Source organism: Amphibalanus amphitrite, unplaced genomic scaffold (genome assembly GCF_019059575.1).
Source record: "Amphibalanus amphitrite isolate SeventyFive unplaced genomic scaffold, NRLGWU_Aamphi_draft 000721F_arrow, whole genome shotgun sequence".
Taxonomy (NCBI): domain Eukaryota; kingdom Metazoa; phylum Arthropoda; class Thecostraca; order Balanomorpha; family Balanidae; genus Amphibalanus; species Amphibalanus amphitrite.
Genome location: NW_024882215.1, coordinates 131,063 through 148,860, shown reverse-complemented (window position 1 = coordinate 148,860; position 17,798 = coordinate 131,063). Strand labels below are relative to the sequence as shown.

The following is a 17,798-nucleotide window of genomic DNA, read 5'->3' as shown; positions in this document are numbered from 1 at the left end:
AACATGTAAATTGGTTTCTTCTGACAAAAATTAAAAGTCGTCAAAAATTTTCCACTGCTCTTAAAATAAGCTTTCGTTTAACATCATCTCAAGATTCAATGTTGAATCTCCACCTTTGTGACATTTTGCCAAGATGTATAAGGAGTTCTAAAGATACTGTGAAGGGAAAGCTCATTCCAAGATTTGACTATTTTTCCCGACTTAAGCATTATTATTTGATGTTATAGATTGACTTCGCCTGTAAGTGGATACATGTCTGTTGGGGACTTTCAAAGTACAAATAGAAATACGAATACACCCATTTCATTGAAAACATTTATAGCATATTGTGTAAGCTTTTGTGAGCAGCTCCATATAGAGTCAAAAACTCGTAATCTCTGTGGTATACATAGGTACTCATATGCCACCCATGTTCATTCACCGTGCTCCACTTCCAGCAAATTGTCCTCGGATAAAAATAGTGCTAAACTTCTGACACTGAGGCTGGGGTAAATATCCGCCAAGCAGGATCCAATGGGTCTTTTACTTATAAAAATATAAGTGTTAGCCGTAGAAAAATAACCTTTTTTTGCTAAAAAAAGAAAATGTTCGATTTCGATGCACACACACATAGGTATTAGGAATATTCACACATACAATCTACTCTAGAATACTAAGAAAGAAAGCTATGCAAACTTTCTGAACTTTGGCTCATAATGCACGAGCAGGCCGCAGGCGTAATCTGCGCGAATCCCGTACATTACATTTCCCGAAGCACTTGTGACCAACGAGTGCCCGTATCATTGCGGCTACTCTTGGGCATGTATTACTAACTGTCCCGGTCGCTGAAGCAGGCTGGCCGTCTTACCCTACTCACATGGCCGTTTTACCTCATGGGATGGGGGGGGGGGGGGGTAATACGGTTTTTGCAACATTTTGCGAAAATAGCTACAATGTGTTTGTTGCATCAGAAGTCTCATCTTCTGGCAAATGAAAGTAAAATGTCTAAAGGACGTTTTCGCTCAGTTTCACGTCTCAGTTTTTTCTGAGCAGTCGAAAAATTGCTCCAAAGTTACGGTGGCGGTCACTTTCCCCTACTGTGCTTTTTAGACGGCCAGTTCCTCCGGATTGGACGAAGAGTTGGACTGGATGGCTAATGCGTTGAATGCTAATGTGACAGCACTTTGGGTGGCACCTATTAGCGGTTCGCCAACATATTATTTAATGTCAATCATTACTCTGGCTTCTGCTCACTGTGCCCATTACCTACCCAACTGCGGACCCATTAATTAAGCCGATACTCCTGAACTTCGTTGACTTACAACGATGACAGAGATATGAAAAAATTATCGCCCCATCGGCTGCAAATATCGGCTGTTTTCCACTCGCTGTGAGTACGCTCAAAGCTGGCAGATCCCTCCATTCTCTGTATCATCGGTGTCCCCTCCCCGTCCCCATAGACAGCTCGGCTCATGACAGGGCGGCCGCCGGACGCGGTGGGCGGGGCCTCGCCCGGGCGCCGCGCTGATTGGCGGAGCGGCCGTCGGGCACTGTAGCCGGCCTGTGACCAGGGGAGGGGCCACCTCTGCCGACAGCCCGATACGGCGAGATGTGTCCTTAGGCACGACAGCGATCGGCCGCGGTGGTCGGCTCCCGGGTCCCTGGCCGGGAAGGATACAGACGCTAGCTTGTATCAGTCTCAGTGTCACTTTCAGACGATAGGTTTCAGTAGGCCGCCTTTCGTGGCGCATACAGCACGCGGTATCCGCATTTCCCCGAGAAGATTTCCTCGCCGCAGCGCGCATTGGCGTGCCTCAGTTTCCCTCCTCCCGCTGCCAAATCCGAGTCGCCATGGATTCATCGAAGGTGCCCATCAGCCTGGCTGCCACGGGTGGCTCCCTGTTGAGCCAGGCGGTGCTCGGCGGCCTCTCTCCTCTGTTTCTGCGCGCCTCAGAGCGTTACCAGCGCACGCCCAAGTGTGCGCGCTGCAGGAACCACGGCATCGTGTCGGCCCTGAAGGGCCACAAGCGCTACTGTCGGTACCGGGACTGCGCCTGCTGCAAGTGCACCCTGATCGCCGAGAGACAGCGCGTCATGGCCGCCCAGGTGGGACCAGGGCAGGGGACGGCGCAGCGAGGTGTGAGATTATCGAGTGCTTATTGTGTTTCCAGTTTGTGCTTTTGACTGTTCGATGTTGATTTCAATACTGATACAGAGAAGTGACATTGCTAAAAAGATAACGGTCTCTTGGGGAAGTGTTATCATTTGCTATTTTGCTTTCATGATGTCTTGTAGTCTAACTCCTCCGATATGTTACGGATAACTCTCGTTTATTGGCCGTCGGAGCGTGCTCCCTACTCGCGCCCCTCTGTCCAGCGTCTGTCCTGCTGCACCCGTCCAGAGACGGCTCCTCCTCGGTCTGATCTGGTACTCTTCCTCAGGGTTCCCGGCATCCCTCTGTTGACCTGCTGCGCTTCTCAGCTGCTTTGTCTCAGGTGGTTCTGCGCCTCCCAACCCCTCACTGACCTGCTGCCCCTCTCCTCCTCTCCCCAGATGGTCATGCGCCCCTCATCTGACCTCTCCACCCTCACTAGCCTGCTGCACCCTACCCGCTTGGCCCTGCGCCCCTCACTAACCTGCTAAATCTTTATTCTGACTTGTTGACCTCCGCTCTCCTCAGGTGGCCCTGCGCCCCTCACTGACTTGGTAAACCCCTCAGCCAACCTCTTGACCTCCCCTTCTCCTCCTCAGGTGACCCTGCGCCTCTCGGCTGACCAGTTGACCTCCCCTCTCCTCAGGTTGCGCTGCGCCTCTGGGCTGACCTGTTGACCTCCCCTCTCCTCAGGTGGCGCTGCGCCGGCAGCAGGCTCAGGAGGAGAACGAGCTCCGCGAGCTGGGCGTGGTGTTCCCGGTGCCGGCCGAGATGGGCGGGTCGGCCGGGTCGCCGCCCCCGCCCCCGCCCCCGCCCGGAACACACACCGAGACGGCTTCCGAACACGGTGCTACTGAGATGGACCGCGGTAAGGGCGCGGTGACGCGGCTTTGTGTGTGTGTGTGTGTGGGGGGGGTGCCATGTCTGCCTGGTTTCAATGCACTACATGTTCGGGTGTTACGTTTTCCAGTCACCGCTACTGCAGAGGTGGGCATTTATTGGACCACATTCCAGCCTTGGGGTTAGATTTTAGACATTGCGCTTATAAAAGAATATGGAAAGAAATGAACAAATTTAGTGTTTGGTTCTTTTGCCCCCGGGCTGGTTTCGCTAGCGCCTGGTTCATGTGTGCACCGAACATGCTGGACGACTGAGCTTTCATAACTGCTTTCGTTATTGTGCTTTTCATTGTTCAATCTGGGTCCGAGAACGTAAAAGTTGTGCTCATTGGTGAATGACAAGTCATAGGGGAAGTTGGGGCAATGCCGGAGTTGGGGCAAAGCCGAAATTCGAGATATTTCGAAAACCGTAAGACATGGATGCCACCTGTCAGTGATGCTCTGAAGCTTAAGTGACTACAATTATCGCATGTTTGTTACGAGTCGTCATTCGGAATACTTCGGCTGTGAGGGCGCCAAGAGCGTTTTCAAGGTACGCGTTCCTTGTACTACATGCGCCTTTGAAGCTGCATTTCTTACTCATTATGCTACCGTTTGTCTGGCCAATTCGGTCAAGTAATCTTCAGCATGTCTTTGCATAAGTGTGCTGCCTATTTGAAATTTATACGGCTCGTTGAAAAGTTATGGGCCTGCAAATGAAAGTATGGCTGGCTGGGGTAATGCCGAAAACAGGGACCCGGGAACGATTTTCAAGTTGGGGGGGCGAGCCTAAAATACCTGACATGATGCATATGAAACAGTGGCGTAGCTAGGGGTCTAAGGGGACACGTACCCCCCCCCCCCCATCGGGATAAAAGGGACCCTCGGGTCCGAGGGGCCCTGCGGCGCCATTTGACCGCTGAGGGTTAACGATGGCCATATTTCTACTCAGAAGGGCCCCATGGGGCTCGTCAGAGCACCTCATGGGCCCTGAATAGCCACACTAAGATCTCCATAAGGGTCCAACGCCGGCGTCTGAGGGCCTCTTGCGGCTTTTAAGGACACCTCGGTGATCTCCAAAGGCCCGTTACTGGCCTCTGAGAGGTCTTACCGGCCTATGAGGGGCCAGTTCTAGGGGCATTTCCCGCCTGTGATGGTCCCACACTTATTTTTCTGAGGGCCCCATAACGGCAACTGTGGGGGCCCTCATCGGTGCCTATGAGGGCCGGTCTCTAAGGACCCCACAGGACTTCTTCTGCCGGCGCAAGGTCCCCTTGCCGGTCACTGAGACCCCCTGCCGGCTTGTAGAGAGTTCGCGTCAGCAGCTCTAAAGGCCCCACACCCGTCTGTAACGGCTCCACACCAGCGTCTATGAGGATCCACACTCCACAGCAACGCCTGTAAGGACCCTCATCGGCGCCTCTGAGAGAATCACACTAGCACCTCTGAGCGCCCACACCGGCACCGGCATGGCGGCCCTACACCAGTGCCTCTAAACACCCCTTACCGGCGGCTCTGAGGGCCCTACGCCGGTGATTCTGAGGGTGCTACCGATAACCGAAGGCACCATACAAGCCCTTAGTGTCGCTGAGCTTTAATCCCATACCGGCCCTCCGAGGGCGCCACGTCAGTGCACTCATTGCTCCACACCCCTCCATCACATCCGGAGCGGGTAAACTGTGTTATACCTATAATAGCAACGATTTTACCACCGTTGTATGTACGTTATGTATTTCTCAAAGTTGACTCAAGCTGGTGCAGTATAAAATCTGGCTTGCCAAACTTATGGCCAAGATCAGGCCCAAATCAAAGCGGAATGACAATAGCAGATGTTGTCAAATCGATACCTACTGTATCAGCAGAAACCATTCAGATGGCAAGGAAAATGCCATGTGTTGATGTGTAGATGTATAAAGGAAACAAGAAGGGAAAAGTCCGGAAAAGGGAGGAAAGATCTTTTCTCGCTGCCTCAATGTTGAGGGGGCGCCGCCCCCTCGGCTCTCAAGTTGGGGGGGGGGCAAGCGCCCCCGCTGCCCCCCCTGTTCCCGGGTCTATGGCCGAAAACGTGCAATTACGCACGTTAAAGCACGCTACGTGGACTTTACTGCTGTAGAACAGCAACGCGAATTTTTAGTCACACAAATTACACTTTCAACCGACACAACGTCCTGTTACCTATAAGGAATTATTTACCTGGCATTTTCTTATTATATCACACAATTATAACTTCCAGTGTGCACCAAGCGTCCTCAAGCTCTTAAAACGCGTGTCAGCTTTGATAAATTCTGGATAAAGTTTGAGATAAAGTGGCAAAACATCAATGTCGGCATTCCCCGTAGATCATTTCTCCCATTTTCGGCTTTCCCCGCAGTCCGGGGCAACGCCGAAAAAGTCACTTCTTTGATATTTTTAGTTTGTGCGCTTAACGGTATGCGAATTCATCAAATGCGCCTGGTATGTTTGAAAGGCATAAAGACATAAGACATAAATTTGCAGTACAACAAAGAGCCACTGGGGCCCATACTTGGTTGCACATTTGCACAGTCTGTACTCTGTCAAAATGCGTGCCACCTTTCCGCTTTTCTCCCTAACTTATGTGTGTGAAGTTGGCACAAAACAGCGACACATTGCAGGCATAAAGCATACCTACACCACATTACACAACATTTTGCCACTTCATCACTTCATCAATCATTTCGTCACAACTCTTCCCTGCCCCCCCCCCCCCGGCCACGCACTATCATCGCCAAATGTCTCACAAGTCCACTGCCATGCAAGGCATCTCCAAACAATTCGCATGTAAGCTCAACGGAACAGCATCAAACACCCGCAACAACATTCTGCAGACATATTGCAACCTAATACCAGGCATAATTTTTGCTATGAATTCACGCACATCTTACACTGATCACATGCACACATCAGTTGGCTAGTCCCACCTATATCTGTATACTATATCCCGCTCTGTAAAGTATTTGTCGAGGCTATGTTTAAATGTTTCGAGGGAGGTTGCACTTATTACACTAGTTGGTAAACTGTTCCAATGACCTACCACTCTTCTACTGAAAAACGACTGCCTTAACTTTGTCCTGCTACGTTTAATGGCAAGCTTATATTGATGGCCCCTGCTTCTGCCCTCCAAATTGAAATCAAACATATCCTTAAGGTATCCTGTGGCTTGGCCATTTACGAATTTAAACACCTCGATCAAGTCTCCCCTAAGCCTTCTGTATTTGAGAGAAAATAGCTTAAGCGATTTTAATCTATCCTCATAATGCTGATCTTTCATACCATTTACCATCTTTGTCGCCCTTTTTTGCACTCTTTCCAAAAGCAAGCTATCTTTTTCATGCATTGGAGACCATGACTGAACGCAATATTCCAAATGAGGCCTAACATATGCACAATAAAGCGTAAGCAAAACCTCTGCACTTTTGTACGAAACATTCCTGTTTATTGCTCCAAGCATCCGAAGGGCCTTTTTTCTGGCTGCTTGTACTTGTTCAGTTGAAGAAACCTTCTTATTAATAATCACGCCCAAGTCCTTTTCACTGTCTATATTACATAATGTTTTTCCCCCCATTGTGTATGAAGTGTCATAATGTTCTCTACCAATATGCATGACCTTGCACTTTTTAAAATTAAACTTCATTTGCCACTGCTCTGACCATTTTACGAGCCTATCAAGATCTGATTGGAGCTCATTATGATCCTTATCGTCCCCTATAACCCTAAATATTTTAAGATCGTCAGCAAATTTCAGCACATCACTATTCACGACAGTTTCGATAGAGTTAACAAAAATTAAGAAAAGCAATGGTCCCAGGACGGATCCCTGTGGAACCCCACTTAGCACATTTCTCCATTTTGATTTAGTGCCATTTAGCACTACCCGCTGTTGTCGATCAGATAACCAATTCTCAATCCAGCTTAAGATTTGACCATCTATTCCATGACATTTGAGTTGTAAGCAGAGCCTTTTATGGGGCACCGTATCGAAGGCTTTACTGAAATCAAGGAAAGAGACATCTAGCTGCTTACCCTGATCAAAAGTCTCTGTCGCCTCATCAAGAAATTTCAAAAGGTTAGTGAGGCATGAGCGCCCTTTCATAAATCCGTGTTGAGATTCTTTTATAATATCATTCTCCTTCAGAAAACAAACTATGTTATCCTTAATAATCGATTCAAGTAGTTTACATACCAAGGAGGTAAGACTGACAGGTCGGTAGTTTTCAGCACAACTTTTATCGCCTTTCTTAAATATTGGGACTATATTTGCTTTTTTCCAATCAGTAGGAATGTCTGCATCGTTAAGGGATCTCGTAAATATTATAGATAATGGAATTGATAACTCTTGTTTACATTCCTTTAATACCTTTGCATATATTTCATCAGGCCCTTCAGATTTATTTGACTTTAGTCTCTCAATATACTGTTGAACCAAGCCACAACCTATCTCGCCTAAGTTTCCAACCATTGCATCAGTAACCATCTGTGGTAGAAGTGACTCAATACCATCCGTGTCCTCAACGGTAAACACCGATTGAAACTGAGTACTTAGTAATTCTGTCATTTCGCTATCACTAGATACTACATTGTTGTTCGACTTCAGGGGTCCAACGCCAAGACTGGCCTCTCGAATGACGCCAACAAGAATAGCTTATGTTGTCTACCTTGCGTGCTACGGGCGTCAGAAAAAAAGTATTCGGCGTTCCCCCAACTTCCCCTATGTTTCGAAGCACGGTGATTATTTCCACCATCGAACGTGAAAATGCACTCTTTTCTCATGAAATTATTTTGTTTTGATGGAATCGTCTACAGGCAGTGCATTGTTTCACTTCACCTTTTTGAGGTGATTCCTAACTGAAAATAGGTCGAATATTTCAAGATGATTTATCAAAATGGATTAACGAATATGATGTGGCGAGGAATCTTAAAACCCGCGCCCAGATGGGCTCTGCCGAGCAACGCGGTCTGATGGGGGGGGGGGGGCCATTTTGGCCCCCCCCCCCCTCAGATCTCGAGAACCACGCAACATAGCGACAAGCGGTAAACGGTGTTGGATAGTCCCAACGGGGAACTACCTTGTGACCCAATTTCATTGACCTCGGTCAAACCGATGACGTCACAGGTCAGGTCAAAGGTCGAATTTTCACCGTTTACAGGCATTTCAAGAAATGCGTTGTAAAATCGAGTAAAATGCATTTCATTGAAAATCATCGATGGGGAAATGTTCTTCAAACACATATTTTGCTATTTGAGGTCACTGATACCAGGTCAGGTCACAGAGGTCAGGTCACTGGGGGGTCACAATATGAAAGTGTCGTGTGATGCATGTTTTATGGTCCATTTTACATGACAAATGCGATTATGTGGGTCAGACAGACTTTAGGGCCAGCTTAGGTCACGTTTTGGTCAAGGTCAGGTCAAGGTCAGGTCAAGGTCAGGTCAAGGTCAGGTCAAATTAGGTCAAATTTCAAAGTTGATATTTTTGCATAAAATGGGTATCGATTCGATGCAGCTTGTCACGGGGAGTTCAATGGTGTTCTCCGTTTTGCGCTACGAGGTCTAGAATTGCTAAAAATTGAGTTAAAAAATTTGACGTCATCAATTTTTAACAGTTTTTTTTCGCTATAACTTGGCCAAAAAAAGAGGTATCGATCTAAAATTTGGTATGTATATCGAAGAGCGCAGGGACTATCACATATATTCCGGTTTTTTCGAAATTCGAAAAAAATTTTGGAAATTTTTTGAGTTTTTCTAAAAAAATCAATTTTTTTGAATTTTTGGGGTCAAAATCCCAAAATTTCGAAAATCCGAGATAGCAGTTTTGTAGCGCCGTCTTTTCTCTACACAACCACATAAAGAACTTTAAAATTGCTTGTTAACTGTAGAATTTGTGAGCGTTTAAAGATGTCATGTTTTTTGCTCATTTTTACTCGAACATGACCTCAGTTTGACCTCAATAACTCCTGACCTGAGGTGACCTGTGACTTGAAATTTTGTGTGAAGGTGTCAAATTGATGCCCGGTAAGGTACCCAAAATTTGGCGGCGCTGCGCGCCGCCGTTTTCTCGCTATTTAAGAAAAACCACAGGGGGGGCCAAAATGGCCCCCCCCCCATCAGGGCGCGGGTTAAGGGAATTTTATCAGTTGCTGGCCAATTCGGTTATCCAAGTGCAAGGACAGACTCACTGATTTTCAAAGATTATTGCAAATAATTTAAGTTGACAGCGTCTCTGCAGCGTCCTCAGAAACATGATCATTGTTTCGACATTTTGGACTCTGTCCATGTGATTTTCTAACATCAACCATCAATGCCACTCGTCTTCATAAAAGGAACTTCTTTATTTCATAAGTGGGCAATTATGATTCGTATTTGACAGCAGAGTTACAAGCCTTCTAATCGGCTGGCAACTTTTGTTTAAAGTTGGGGCTGCTGTAACAAATGCCTCTTGATTATTTTTCATTTCATAGTTGGAAGTAGTTCTTAATGTTATCGCAATCGACATTGTTGTTCTCAATAGGGGAGAGCGGGGAGGGTTGTATCATGTCCAAGTTGTATCAGGGCGAATTGTGCCAAACTTATCCAATAGATGGGGCTCGTGACACGACCATCCGACGAGGTTTTCCGGGCGCCATCTTTCCCTGTTCTGTCGTGTGGCTGGGTGGACGCGTCTCGAGGTGAGAGCCGATTTTATGTTTTTTTAATGTCATTCTAAAAAAATAAGTTGGAAGAAAATGTGTGTTTTGGGCATTTAGATGTGCACGAATTTGACAGATCTCCGTAGCGTTGGTGAGGGTAGGTTCTAAGGCTGCGTGAGTGAAAATGGATTTCTCCAGCTGTCCGCTGTTTTTGAGCACGAGGATGTTTTTTCCAAGATGGCGGCGAGGTACATGTTGTATCAGAGCCGGGTGAGGTATGTTGTACCATGTATGTATGTATGTATGTATGTATGTATGTATGTATGGGTATGTTGCTTTTGATCGCGAAAGCTAAGCCCTGGCTCGCGTTTGTAGGTAGCTAGTCAATATTCGTTCCATTTCGGCACAATGTGTTGGCTTCTTTGCTCTTAACGGGCCACTTTTGCGTCTAGTCTGTTGATTTTTCGTTCGTTTCGATGTTTCGTTCGGAATGACCTAAGTTTGGTATAATAAAGGTGAAGCCTTTGAGCATATACATTGTATTAACCCCATTTAATGTTGTTGTTATGTTCAAAACCAGTAGCAAGCAAGCTCCCTGAAACGTGAAATAGTGATACAAATTACCCCACCATGTGATACAACTCACCCAAGCCATGGGGCAAGTTGTATCAAAAACATTGTTCTATTCGGCAGACCGTAGAAGAAAAACTGGTAGAGGTAGCGGAAAAGTTACTTTGCACAAAAAAAGCCGAAGAATCAAGGAAGGAGATAGTATGGAAATAATGAGTTTACCACGGATAGTTACGAGGTTATGGGTCTCGGAGTAAAAACTGATACAACCCACCCCACTCTCCCCTAGTCCAATTAGACCATTACTTTTTTCATTTTAGATTGCTCTTTATCACGGGCATTAATCGTTGCAATTGTTCGTCATTTGGCCATGCATAAACGCTGCTTTATGTTTTCGGATGAGATGGAAAGTAAAGCACCTCAAAATGAAATATTAGAAATACGAAACTGTGAAATTATCATAATGAATGCAATAAACACTTCTGCCCCGTATTCAACGAAATATGCATTTTAGTACCTGCGTGCCATTCAATGCGTACAAAAAAAGAAAAATCAGGCAAATGATATGAGCTGATTACGACTGTGATGTCAGATACCAGAGCCATACCCATTACCAAGTAATCTTGCCCATTACCCACCATTGCTGGTAATAGCCGGTACCGGCACATTTTACTAGGAGCCGGAGCCAGAGTCAGTCAGAGTTACCGACGCATTTTACTGGACACCAAAACCTGATTTCGTAACCGGAGCCATAGACGGAAATAGAACCTTTCATTTTTGCGGCTCCTCATACCTAATCGTAATTGTTGGTTCACGTTGTCAATATTTTTTTTTTCTGAGGGTCGAAGGTTCTTTTCCTTATCAATGACACCTAATTGTAACGCGCATTTTAGGCCATATGGCGTAATCCAAGAGCAAATGCAGTGAAAATTTGTGATTAAAAAGTAGTTTTTAAAGAGGGCAAAATAGTCCACTTAAAGATAATGCTGAAATACAGCATAACAAAGCATGAAATGACAACTTTTTAAATTCATTCTTAACCAAATCACTGACAAGGAATTTTTTCGCTTCATTTAGACGTAATCGAACTAACGTTAGTTGTTTATATCATACCCTTGATGAGTCGAAAACAGATACTATTTACAATATCGCGCTTTTATTACGAAAGCATTCGCTAGATCTTTAAGATCTTAAACACACTTTTCTATCTCACAAGCTATTGTAAGATAGGAAAGCCGTCTAGTCCGTCGTATTTGTCTGCGGAGGTCTTTGAGACATTCACACAAAAAAACTTATAGTGGTTCCATCTACCAAGTATTCATTATCGGGGAAGTAATTTAAGTGCGTAAGTGTAAAAAGTAATCACCCAATTGCTATAATGAATGATTGCTTCTATTTCCAAAGATATTTTTCATTCTAACTGGAACAAGAAGCTAAGCAAAAGAAAAGGAACGGCAAAGAAGACGCACTATTTTCGGAAAACCAGAAAATTGTATTTTACTATTTTGTTTTATGTCAGCGAAACACTCTTTTCTGATTGCCTGCCCTACTTTCAAATAAAAAGATGAAGCAGCAGAAGATCTTTACAGTTTTAATTGTGAATACGCATTTTCATAATTTGCAACTGAAAATTTAAACAGCAAGCAGCTAGGCATTTATTTCATATTTGCATAGGGTTTTCTGCATTACCATTTGGGCTCAATCCTATGTAATTTTCGTTATCTCCTTTTGCTGAACACATTTGCCAGTTGAATTTTACAAGCTGGCCTGGCGAAATCTCGACAAGCTTTTGATCCACCCTCCTTTCTATCTGGCTCGCAATATAGGCGCTCTTAATCCCTGCAGTTATTCCTATAACGTCTGGGCGGCGCGCGGCCGGCGTCATTTTCGCAGTGTAATTGACTGCGCGCCACAGCACCGACACCACGGCCTCTCGCGTCGTCAAATTTGACAATCGCTCCGTCTCCTCACGAAGTCGCTGTCGCGTTTTTAGTGCAGCCACTACTTCATTATAAAATTCCAGCCGCCGAAAACACTCCTTCTTTTTGGTCGTCGCCTCGCTGTGAGCCATTAATTTTTCAATAACTCTTGAGCAAGGAGCCATGTTTATCCGGCACATGGCCGTCCGGTGACGGAGTGCGCCACCATCGCCGCCGATTACCACAATAGCCGCGCAATAAAGCGCGCGCCGGCCGCGTGCCGCGCCTCCCGATAGTGCCATCACTATCTCCCCGGCCATAACCTGCTCTATTGTGTCTATTGTTATCACATTTCAAATTAATTTCCCGCACCGGTATGAAGACCCAAAGTAACGACGGAATGGCGCGACGCGCCGAGGAATTCATATTGGATTTTTGGCGCCAACTGTCGTGAACGGCGCGCCACAGAGCGATGAACGGAAACACCGACCGACACCGCGGCATTCGGGCGGAGATCGAGCAAAAACGCGCGCCGGCTGGCACGTAGCTGCATCGTGTGGGCCGCAATACATAGGGCTCTGCGAGCACCCCGAGGAATAGATGGACAACACCGAGGATAATATCGCCGAAAGTGCTTATGTGATAACCGAATGTCGCGTGACTCGATATGACTGATTTGATAACTGACTAGTCGGTAACTGATAAGTCGTTGAAAAAAGAAGGTCCAGCTATTTTCAAGGATATTTTCAATAGGCAAAAGAATACCACAAGAAGGACTATGAAGAACTTCGGAGTCGGAAAAAGCAATTTATCATAGGGTCAGCTCAAGCTGTAACCGAAGCTAACAGGCACCGTCTCTTTACCATTCGTTTGTTGCCATATTATTTATCGAATGTTATTGATGTTAATAACGCACAAGTGCTCCATTCCATCCACGAGTGCTTTAATCCCACAGTCAGACAGCTATGCATATATCTGGCCGAGCAGGGAGTTTTCCGATGGATGTACTGTGGCCCGGTCCACTCTAACCGCAAGTGTATTGCGGTGCAGTCTATCTACCTGCGATTGTATTGCGGTGCACAGTCGCCAGTCTGTCTAACTGCGGGTGCATTGCGGCACAGCATATACCCACCGCCGCTCTGGGTATATCCGAATTGTGGTATTTACACGGTACCTGTCAGGAGGTGCGTTCTGGCACGGCCTCAACAGCTTACAACCGTGTTTAATCGATAATTGGTTCATACCATGGTTTGATTTTTTACGACCACCGTTTTTCTCTCTGCAATGATTCCTTCTCTTCCAGCATCGCCGACTCGTTCTTTCATTTTTCATCGTTTGTGTGAGACCCCTGTCACCCCAATGCCATCGGTATCTGGCACGTCCTCCCTTTTTCTGGCACGTCGCGTCAGTATCGCCGCCACAGCGCCATTATGGCCACTCTGGCGCCGCACGGGTGCAAAACGGCGCGCCTCCAGCGCATTCAGAGCGCGCCCTTCCAATCAATTTGAAGCACATTTGCTACAGCGGCTATTAATTGACTGCCAGCTCCAGCCGCGGCGCGGTGATACCGAGTAGCGCCGCGTTGGCCGCCGATCGACGACTGTGGCGCAGTGGCGCGGATGGCTCCATTGTGGCGCAGGCAGCCGGGGGCGGGCCGCCGCGCTGCCGCGGAGTGGGAAACTGGTCTGATAGCTAGATGAAAATGAGCTAATGAAGCGCGATAAGTGTTTCAGAGGAAGTTGATAAAGGAACTGCCTGTTTATAACAGATCGGACGCTGTTGGTTAGTTTCATGGCTTCTGGCTCCAGCCTCCAGATGGTAGCAAGGTAATGGGATGGAACATAATGTGGCCTGTTTTGAATAGCGGTTGGTAAACGATGCAATATAAAGTTGTATCTTGCATTTAGAATGCGGCGTTGAAGCAATTTTATCGCACCAGGCTTTCATTCTTATGATCGTTGTCCCTTCGTAATTACCGACTGTTTTACAATTTACGGGGCTTAACTGGTGCCACCGTTTTATCCGGCAACCGGGAATGAGATTCATTAAACCTTTTCTGATGACCTACCATCTTGTCGGCTCAACAAAATCTCGGTGACCAAACTCCGGTGTCCAGTGTCCTTCCTTTGCCATATGTGCTTTCCTAATTAGCGCATGACGTTGTCCTGAATTTGCCGAAAAGGATTTTTTGCAGAATGACTAGCACCTAATCAATATGTAATCATACCATTCCAACGCAGGAGACCATTCCAAGGCTGTAGTTTGCCGAAAGAAACAACTTTTTGTCACAAATGATACCACATGCCGCGCAGCCATGATGGCTGTTTCTCCAAAGCCACATCCAAAGACTCGTGCATTCAAAGACTCACCGTTTACTGCGGCAGGTGCTGCGCCCTGGCGTCCCACCCTCAAGTACTGACCTCGGTATCACACCGACGACTGACCCGTGCTGCCGCCTGGCGTGTTGCAGGTCTGCCAGCGGCAAAGAAGGCCCGCTCCGAGACCGTCGGACGGGACAGAGACCATGACAGAGACCATGACAGAGACCACGACAGAGACCACGAAAGAGACCACGAAAGAGACCACGATAGAGACCAGGAGCGGGACCAGGACCGGGACCAGGGACGGCCGTACCAGCCGGATGGCGGCGCGGCCACCAGTTTGGACCTTAGGTCACCGGTGACCCTGTCACTGACCCAGCCGCCGCCGAGAGCCACCAGCTCAGACGACGAGGTCAGTGCGCGCTTGGGGATATCGTTTGATAGAGTTAAGTTGTTTGGTGGGGGATTGAGTTGTGGGGTCAGTGGGTTCTGTGGGGGTCTGGCATTTGTCCCAATGTATAACCTATTCGCCTCGAGTACTCGTGTGTACGACGTCCAAACATCAAGCATGTTTTAGCTAGCATTCAATTATAATCGCTGGCTGACCATCTCCGTCAATCCAGGTCTCAGAGAGATCCACATCTCCGCGGGCGATCCAGCCCAGCTACGACTCGGACCGATCTCTGGATCTCATGTCCAGACTCTTCCCGTCAATATCCAGAGTGGAGCTGCTACAGGCACTCAAAGCACACGGAGGTGAGTTGTCGTGACTCGTGGACGATTTGGCCTTGCATCATCTTTGAACCATTATTTTATTTACCATAGCTATCAGAGACTGCTTATAGCACGGAAATTTATGCGTATGGTAGATCTGCCTGCATCTTACACTTATAAGCTACTGTTCCACTTCCGTTTGCCTTTTCGTTGCCCGCTCTGACTCACGCATTCGTTTCTGCTACTCTCTGACCCTCTCTACCCCTCCCGCTGCCAGGTAACACTCTGGACGCCATCGACAGTCTGCTACGGCCGCGGCCGGCCTCTGACCTGCGTGACGAGCCTCCTCCGCCGCCGGCGCCGGTGCCGCCCTCTGCCTTCTCCCCTCTGCAGCTGCCCCCGGCCATGATGAGTTTCCCGAGCCTGCGCTACCCGTACTCGCGCCCGCCGTACTTCCCCGTACCGTGGGGCGGCAGTGACCTGTTCCCGCCATACCCCGGCTACGGCCTGAGCACACCGGCCGGTCTGCCGTCCTCCACGGGGGTCGGCGAGGAGCGGCTCGAGCCCGGCCGCTCGCCGCCCCCGCCCCCGCACAAGTGACGGTGAGGTCAGGTCGGTGGGAGGTGATGCAAGTGTGATTGGTGGTCTGGGGAGTGTGACTGTGAGTGTGATATGTGGTACTGCTAATTATGTCATACATATGTCCAAAAGATAGTAATTATGTATTATGAGGCGTGAGAGAATGTCAGATCGTAAGAGTTAAGCGGCATTCATGATGACAATGATAGTCATGAATGCAACTTTGTGCTTCTTTTTGCTTCTGTAAATACTTTTCAAGGGCTAATAAAAGCTGCAATTCTTGTCTCGAGAATGCTGCGTTAGGTAAGTAATGCCTCTACTATGTTCTGTTCGACGTACGTGTACCCTCCCCTTTCAAATGGATAAATATAGTCGTGTGTACTGTACAGTGTAGTTTTATCCGCGGTAGTGCCCGCCACTAGTTTCGCCTGTACTTAGAATATCCCCTAACCAGTATAGCGCCTTTTGGGGCGACTAACGGAGCGAGCGAGGGGGTGAGTCTTGCACGTGCGAAATTTCGAGGGGGTACCTCCAACTGACTTGTGCACGGCACCCTACTGACCGGTTTCTAGCGATGTGCCAAATTTGAGCACAATCGGCCCAGCCGTTCTCGAGATCTGGGAGCGGCACCCTGCACGTGCGTACGTGCAAAATGGGTCCCAACTGACTTGTGCACGGCACCCTACTAACTGGTCCCTAACCGTGTACCAAATTTGAGCGCCATCGGTCCAGCCGTTCTCGAGATCTGGAAACGCCCCCTGCACGTGCGCACGTGCAGCAGCACCCCAACTCTGGCACAAGGATATGCAGTGCCTAGTGGGTGCCTACCTACATGCCAACTTTCAGCGCAATCGGCCAAGTAGTTACCGAGATATTGCAACAATTACAAAACTGACACCTCTTCGTTTTGCACGTGGCACGTGCATAAGGGGTCACCGGCATGCATCGGAAATAGTCCAATACTTGGTAGAAGGAATGAAGCTACCCTACAAAAATTACCGCGTGTAAATCGGTCAAGTGGTTGCTGAGATATACATAAGCCTCGCAAAAGCGTCCGCACGGCCGGCCGGCCGCTCATACTCAGAAATTTCCGTTAATCTAAAGAAAGACTCCGCTCGCTTCGCTCGCTCCGTAATCATATTTAACGAAATTCATGGTTCTCATCCTGTTAATCTATTGTGGAGTATGTCACCTACGAAATACATGGGTGTTCAAGACGTTAGTTTTCGACGAGATTCCAGTACAAATAATATCATACATGATACAACTCACCTTACGTTTATTCATCAAAAACATTTCCCGGGAATAGTAATGCAGCATCAACACAGCCATGCATCCATCGTCGGCCGAACCTCAGCTCCGCAGCGCTCCATCTCTCCCTTCCATTTCCCGTCTCCCGGGGACCTTCTATCCCGTGCGTACCACAGTAGCTAGATATCACCCTCCCCATGGTCGAGCCGCGGGTCAATTATCGGCTGAGACGCCCCGCCGCGCCGCCAGCACCGTGGGAGTTTACTGGGACAGCACTGGGGCGCACTATGACAGTTTTGATCTGGCCCGTGTCTCTGAATGGTAACCGGTCCGGTCTGGGCTCCCCGCGCGCTCCTCACGCTCCATTGGGCGCGCTGAATGTGGACAGGGAGACGCGGACGTCGACCGCAGCACGGCCCGTGAGATATGGGGCGATTGTTGGACGGGGTCGCGGAGACGGATGGGGTGAATGTCGGGAGGAGGGAAACGGTTCAGTGTGTGGCCACTTGCGGTTGGTGGCGCTGGAGCTCTACTCTGTTATACGATGCATGTTGTGGAACCATCATAGTCGACGCCTGGACGTTTACAATGCTGTTTGCGAAGATAGCCACGGCTAATGAGGAGGTAGCTTACGTCGTGATTGAATCAGCCGACTGGTGTTAGCATCGTGTTTCCAATCTCTATTGTAACCTGCCTCGTTTCATGCCTCGCTGCACAATGCACATATTGCCAGTTGTGGGATGTTATGTACAGACGATGGTCGAGACAAAGCGGGCATATTTAACCGTGAA

The 17,798-nt window shown here is 48.0% G+C and overlaps 1 protein-coding gene across 1 annotated transcript; it reads left to right on the top strand.

The window, feature by feature from the left end:
* Positions 1 to 929: 929 nt before the first annotated feature.
* LOC122365190 (doublesex and mab-3 related transcription factor 3, truncated-like) lies at positions 930 to 16,142 on the top strand. Its single transcript, XM_043336186.1, has 5 exons — positions 930 to 2,085; positions 2,825 to 2,999; positions 14,613 to 14,875; positions 15,087 to 15,219; positions 15,455 to 16,142. The coding sequence occupies exons 1-5, from the start codon at positions 1,831 to 1,833 to the stop codon at positions 15,775 to 15,777; spliced, it is 1,149 nt and encodes a 382-aa protein (XP_043192121.1). The 5' UTR covers positions 930 to 1,830; the 3' UTR covers positions 15,778 to 16,142.
* Positions 16,143 to 17,798: the final 1,656 nt, after the last annotated feature.

Coding starts and splice junctions, on each gene's coding strand:
- LOC122365190 (XM_043336186.1), top strand. CDS start 1,831: ATGGATTCATCGAAGGTGCCCATCAGCCTGGCTGCCACGGGTGGCTCC. Junction 2,086..2,824: donor AGCGCGTCATGGCCGCCCAG/GTGGGACCAGGG, acceptor CCCTCTCCTCAG/GTGGCGCTGCGCCGGCAGCA. Junction 15,220..15,454: donor GGCACTCAAAGCACACGGAG/GTGAGTTGTCGT, acceptor TCCCGCTGCCAG/GTAACACTCTGGACGCCATC.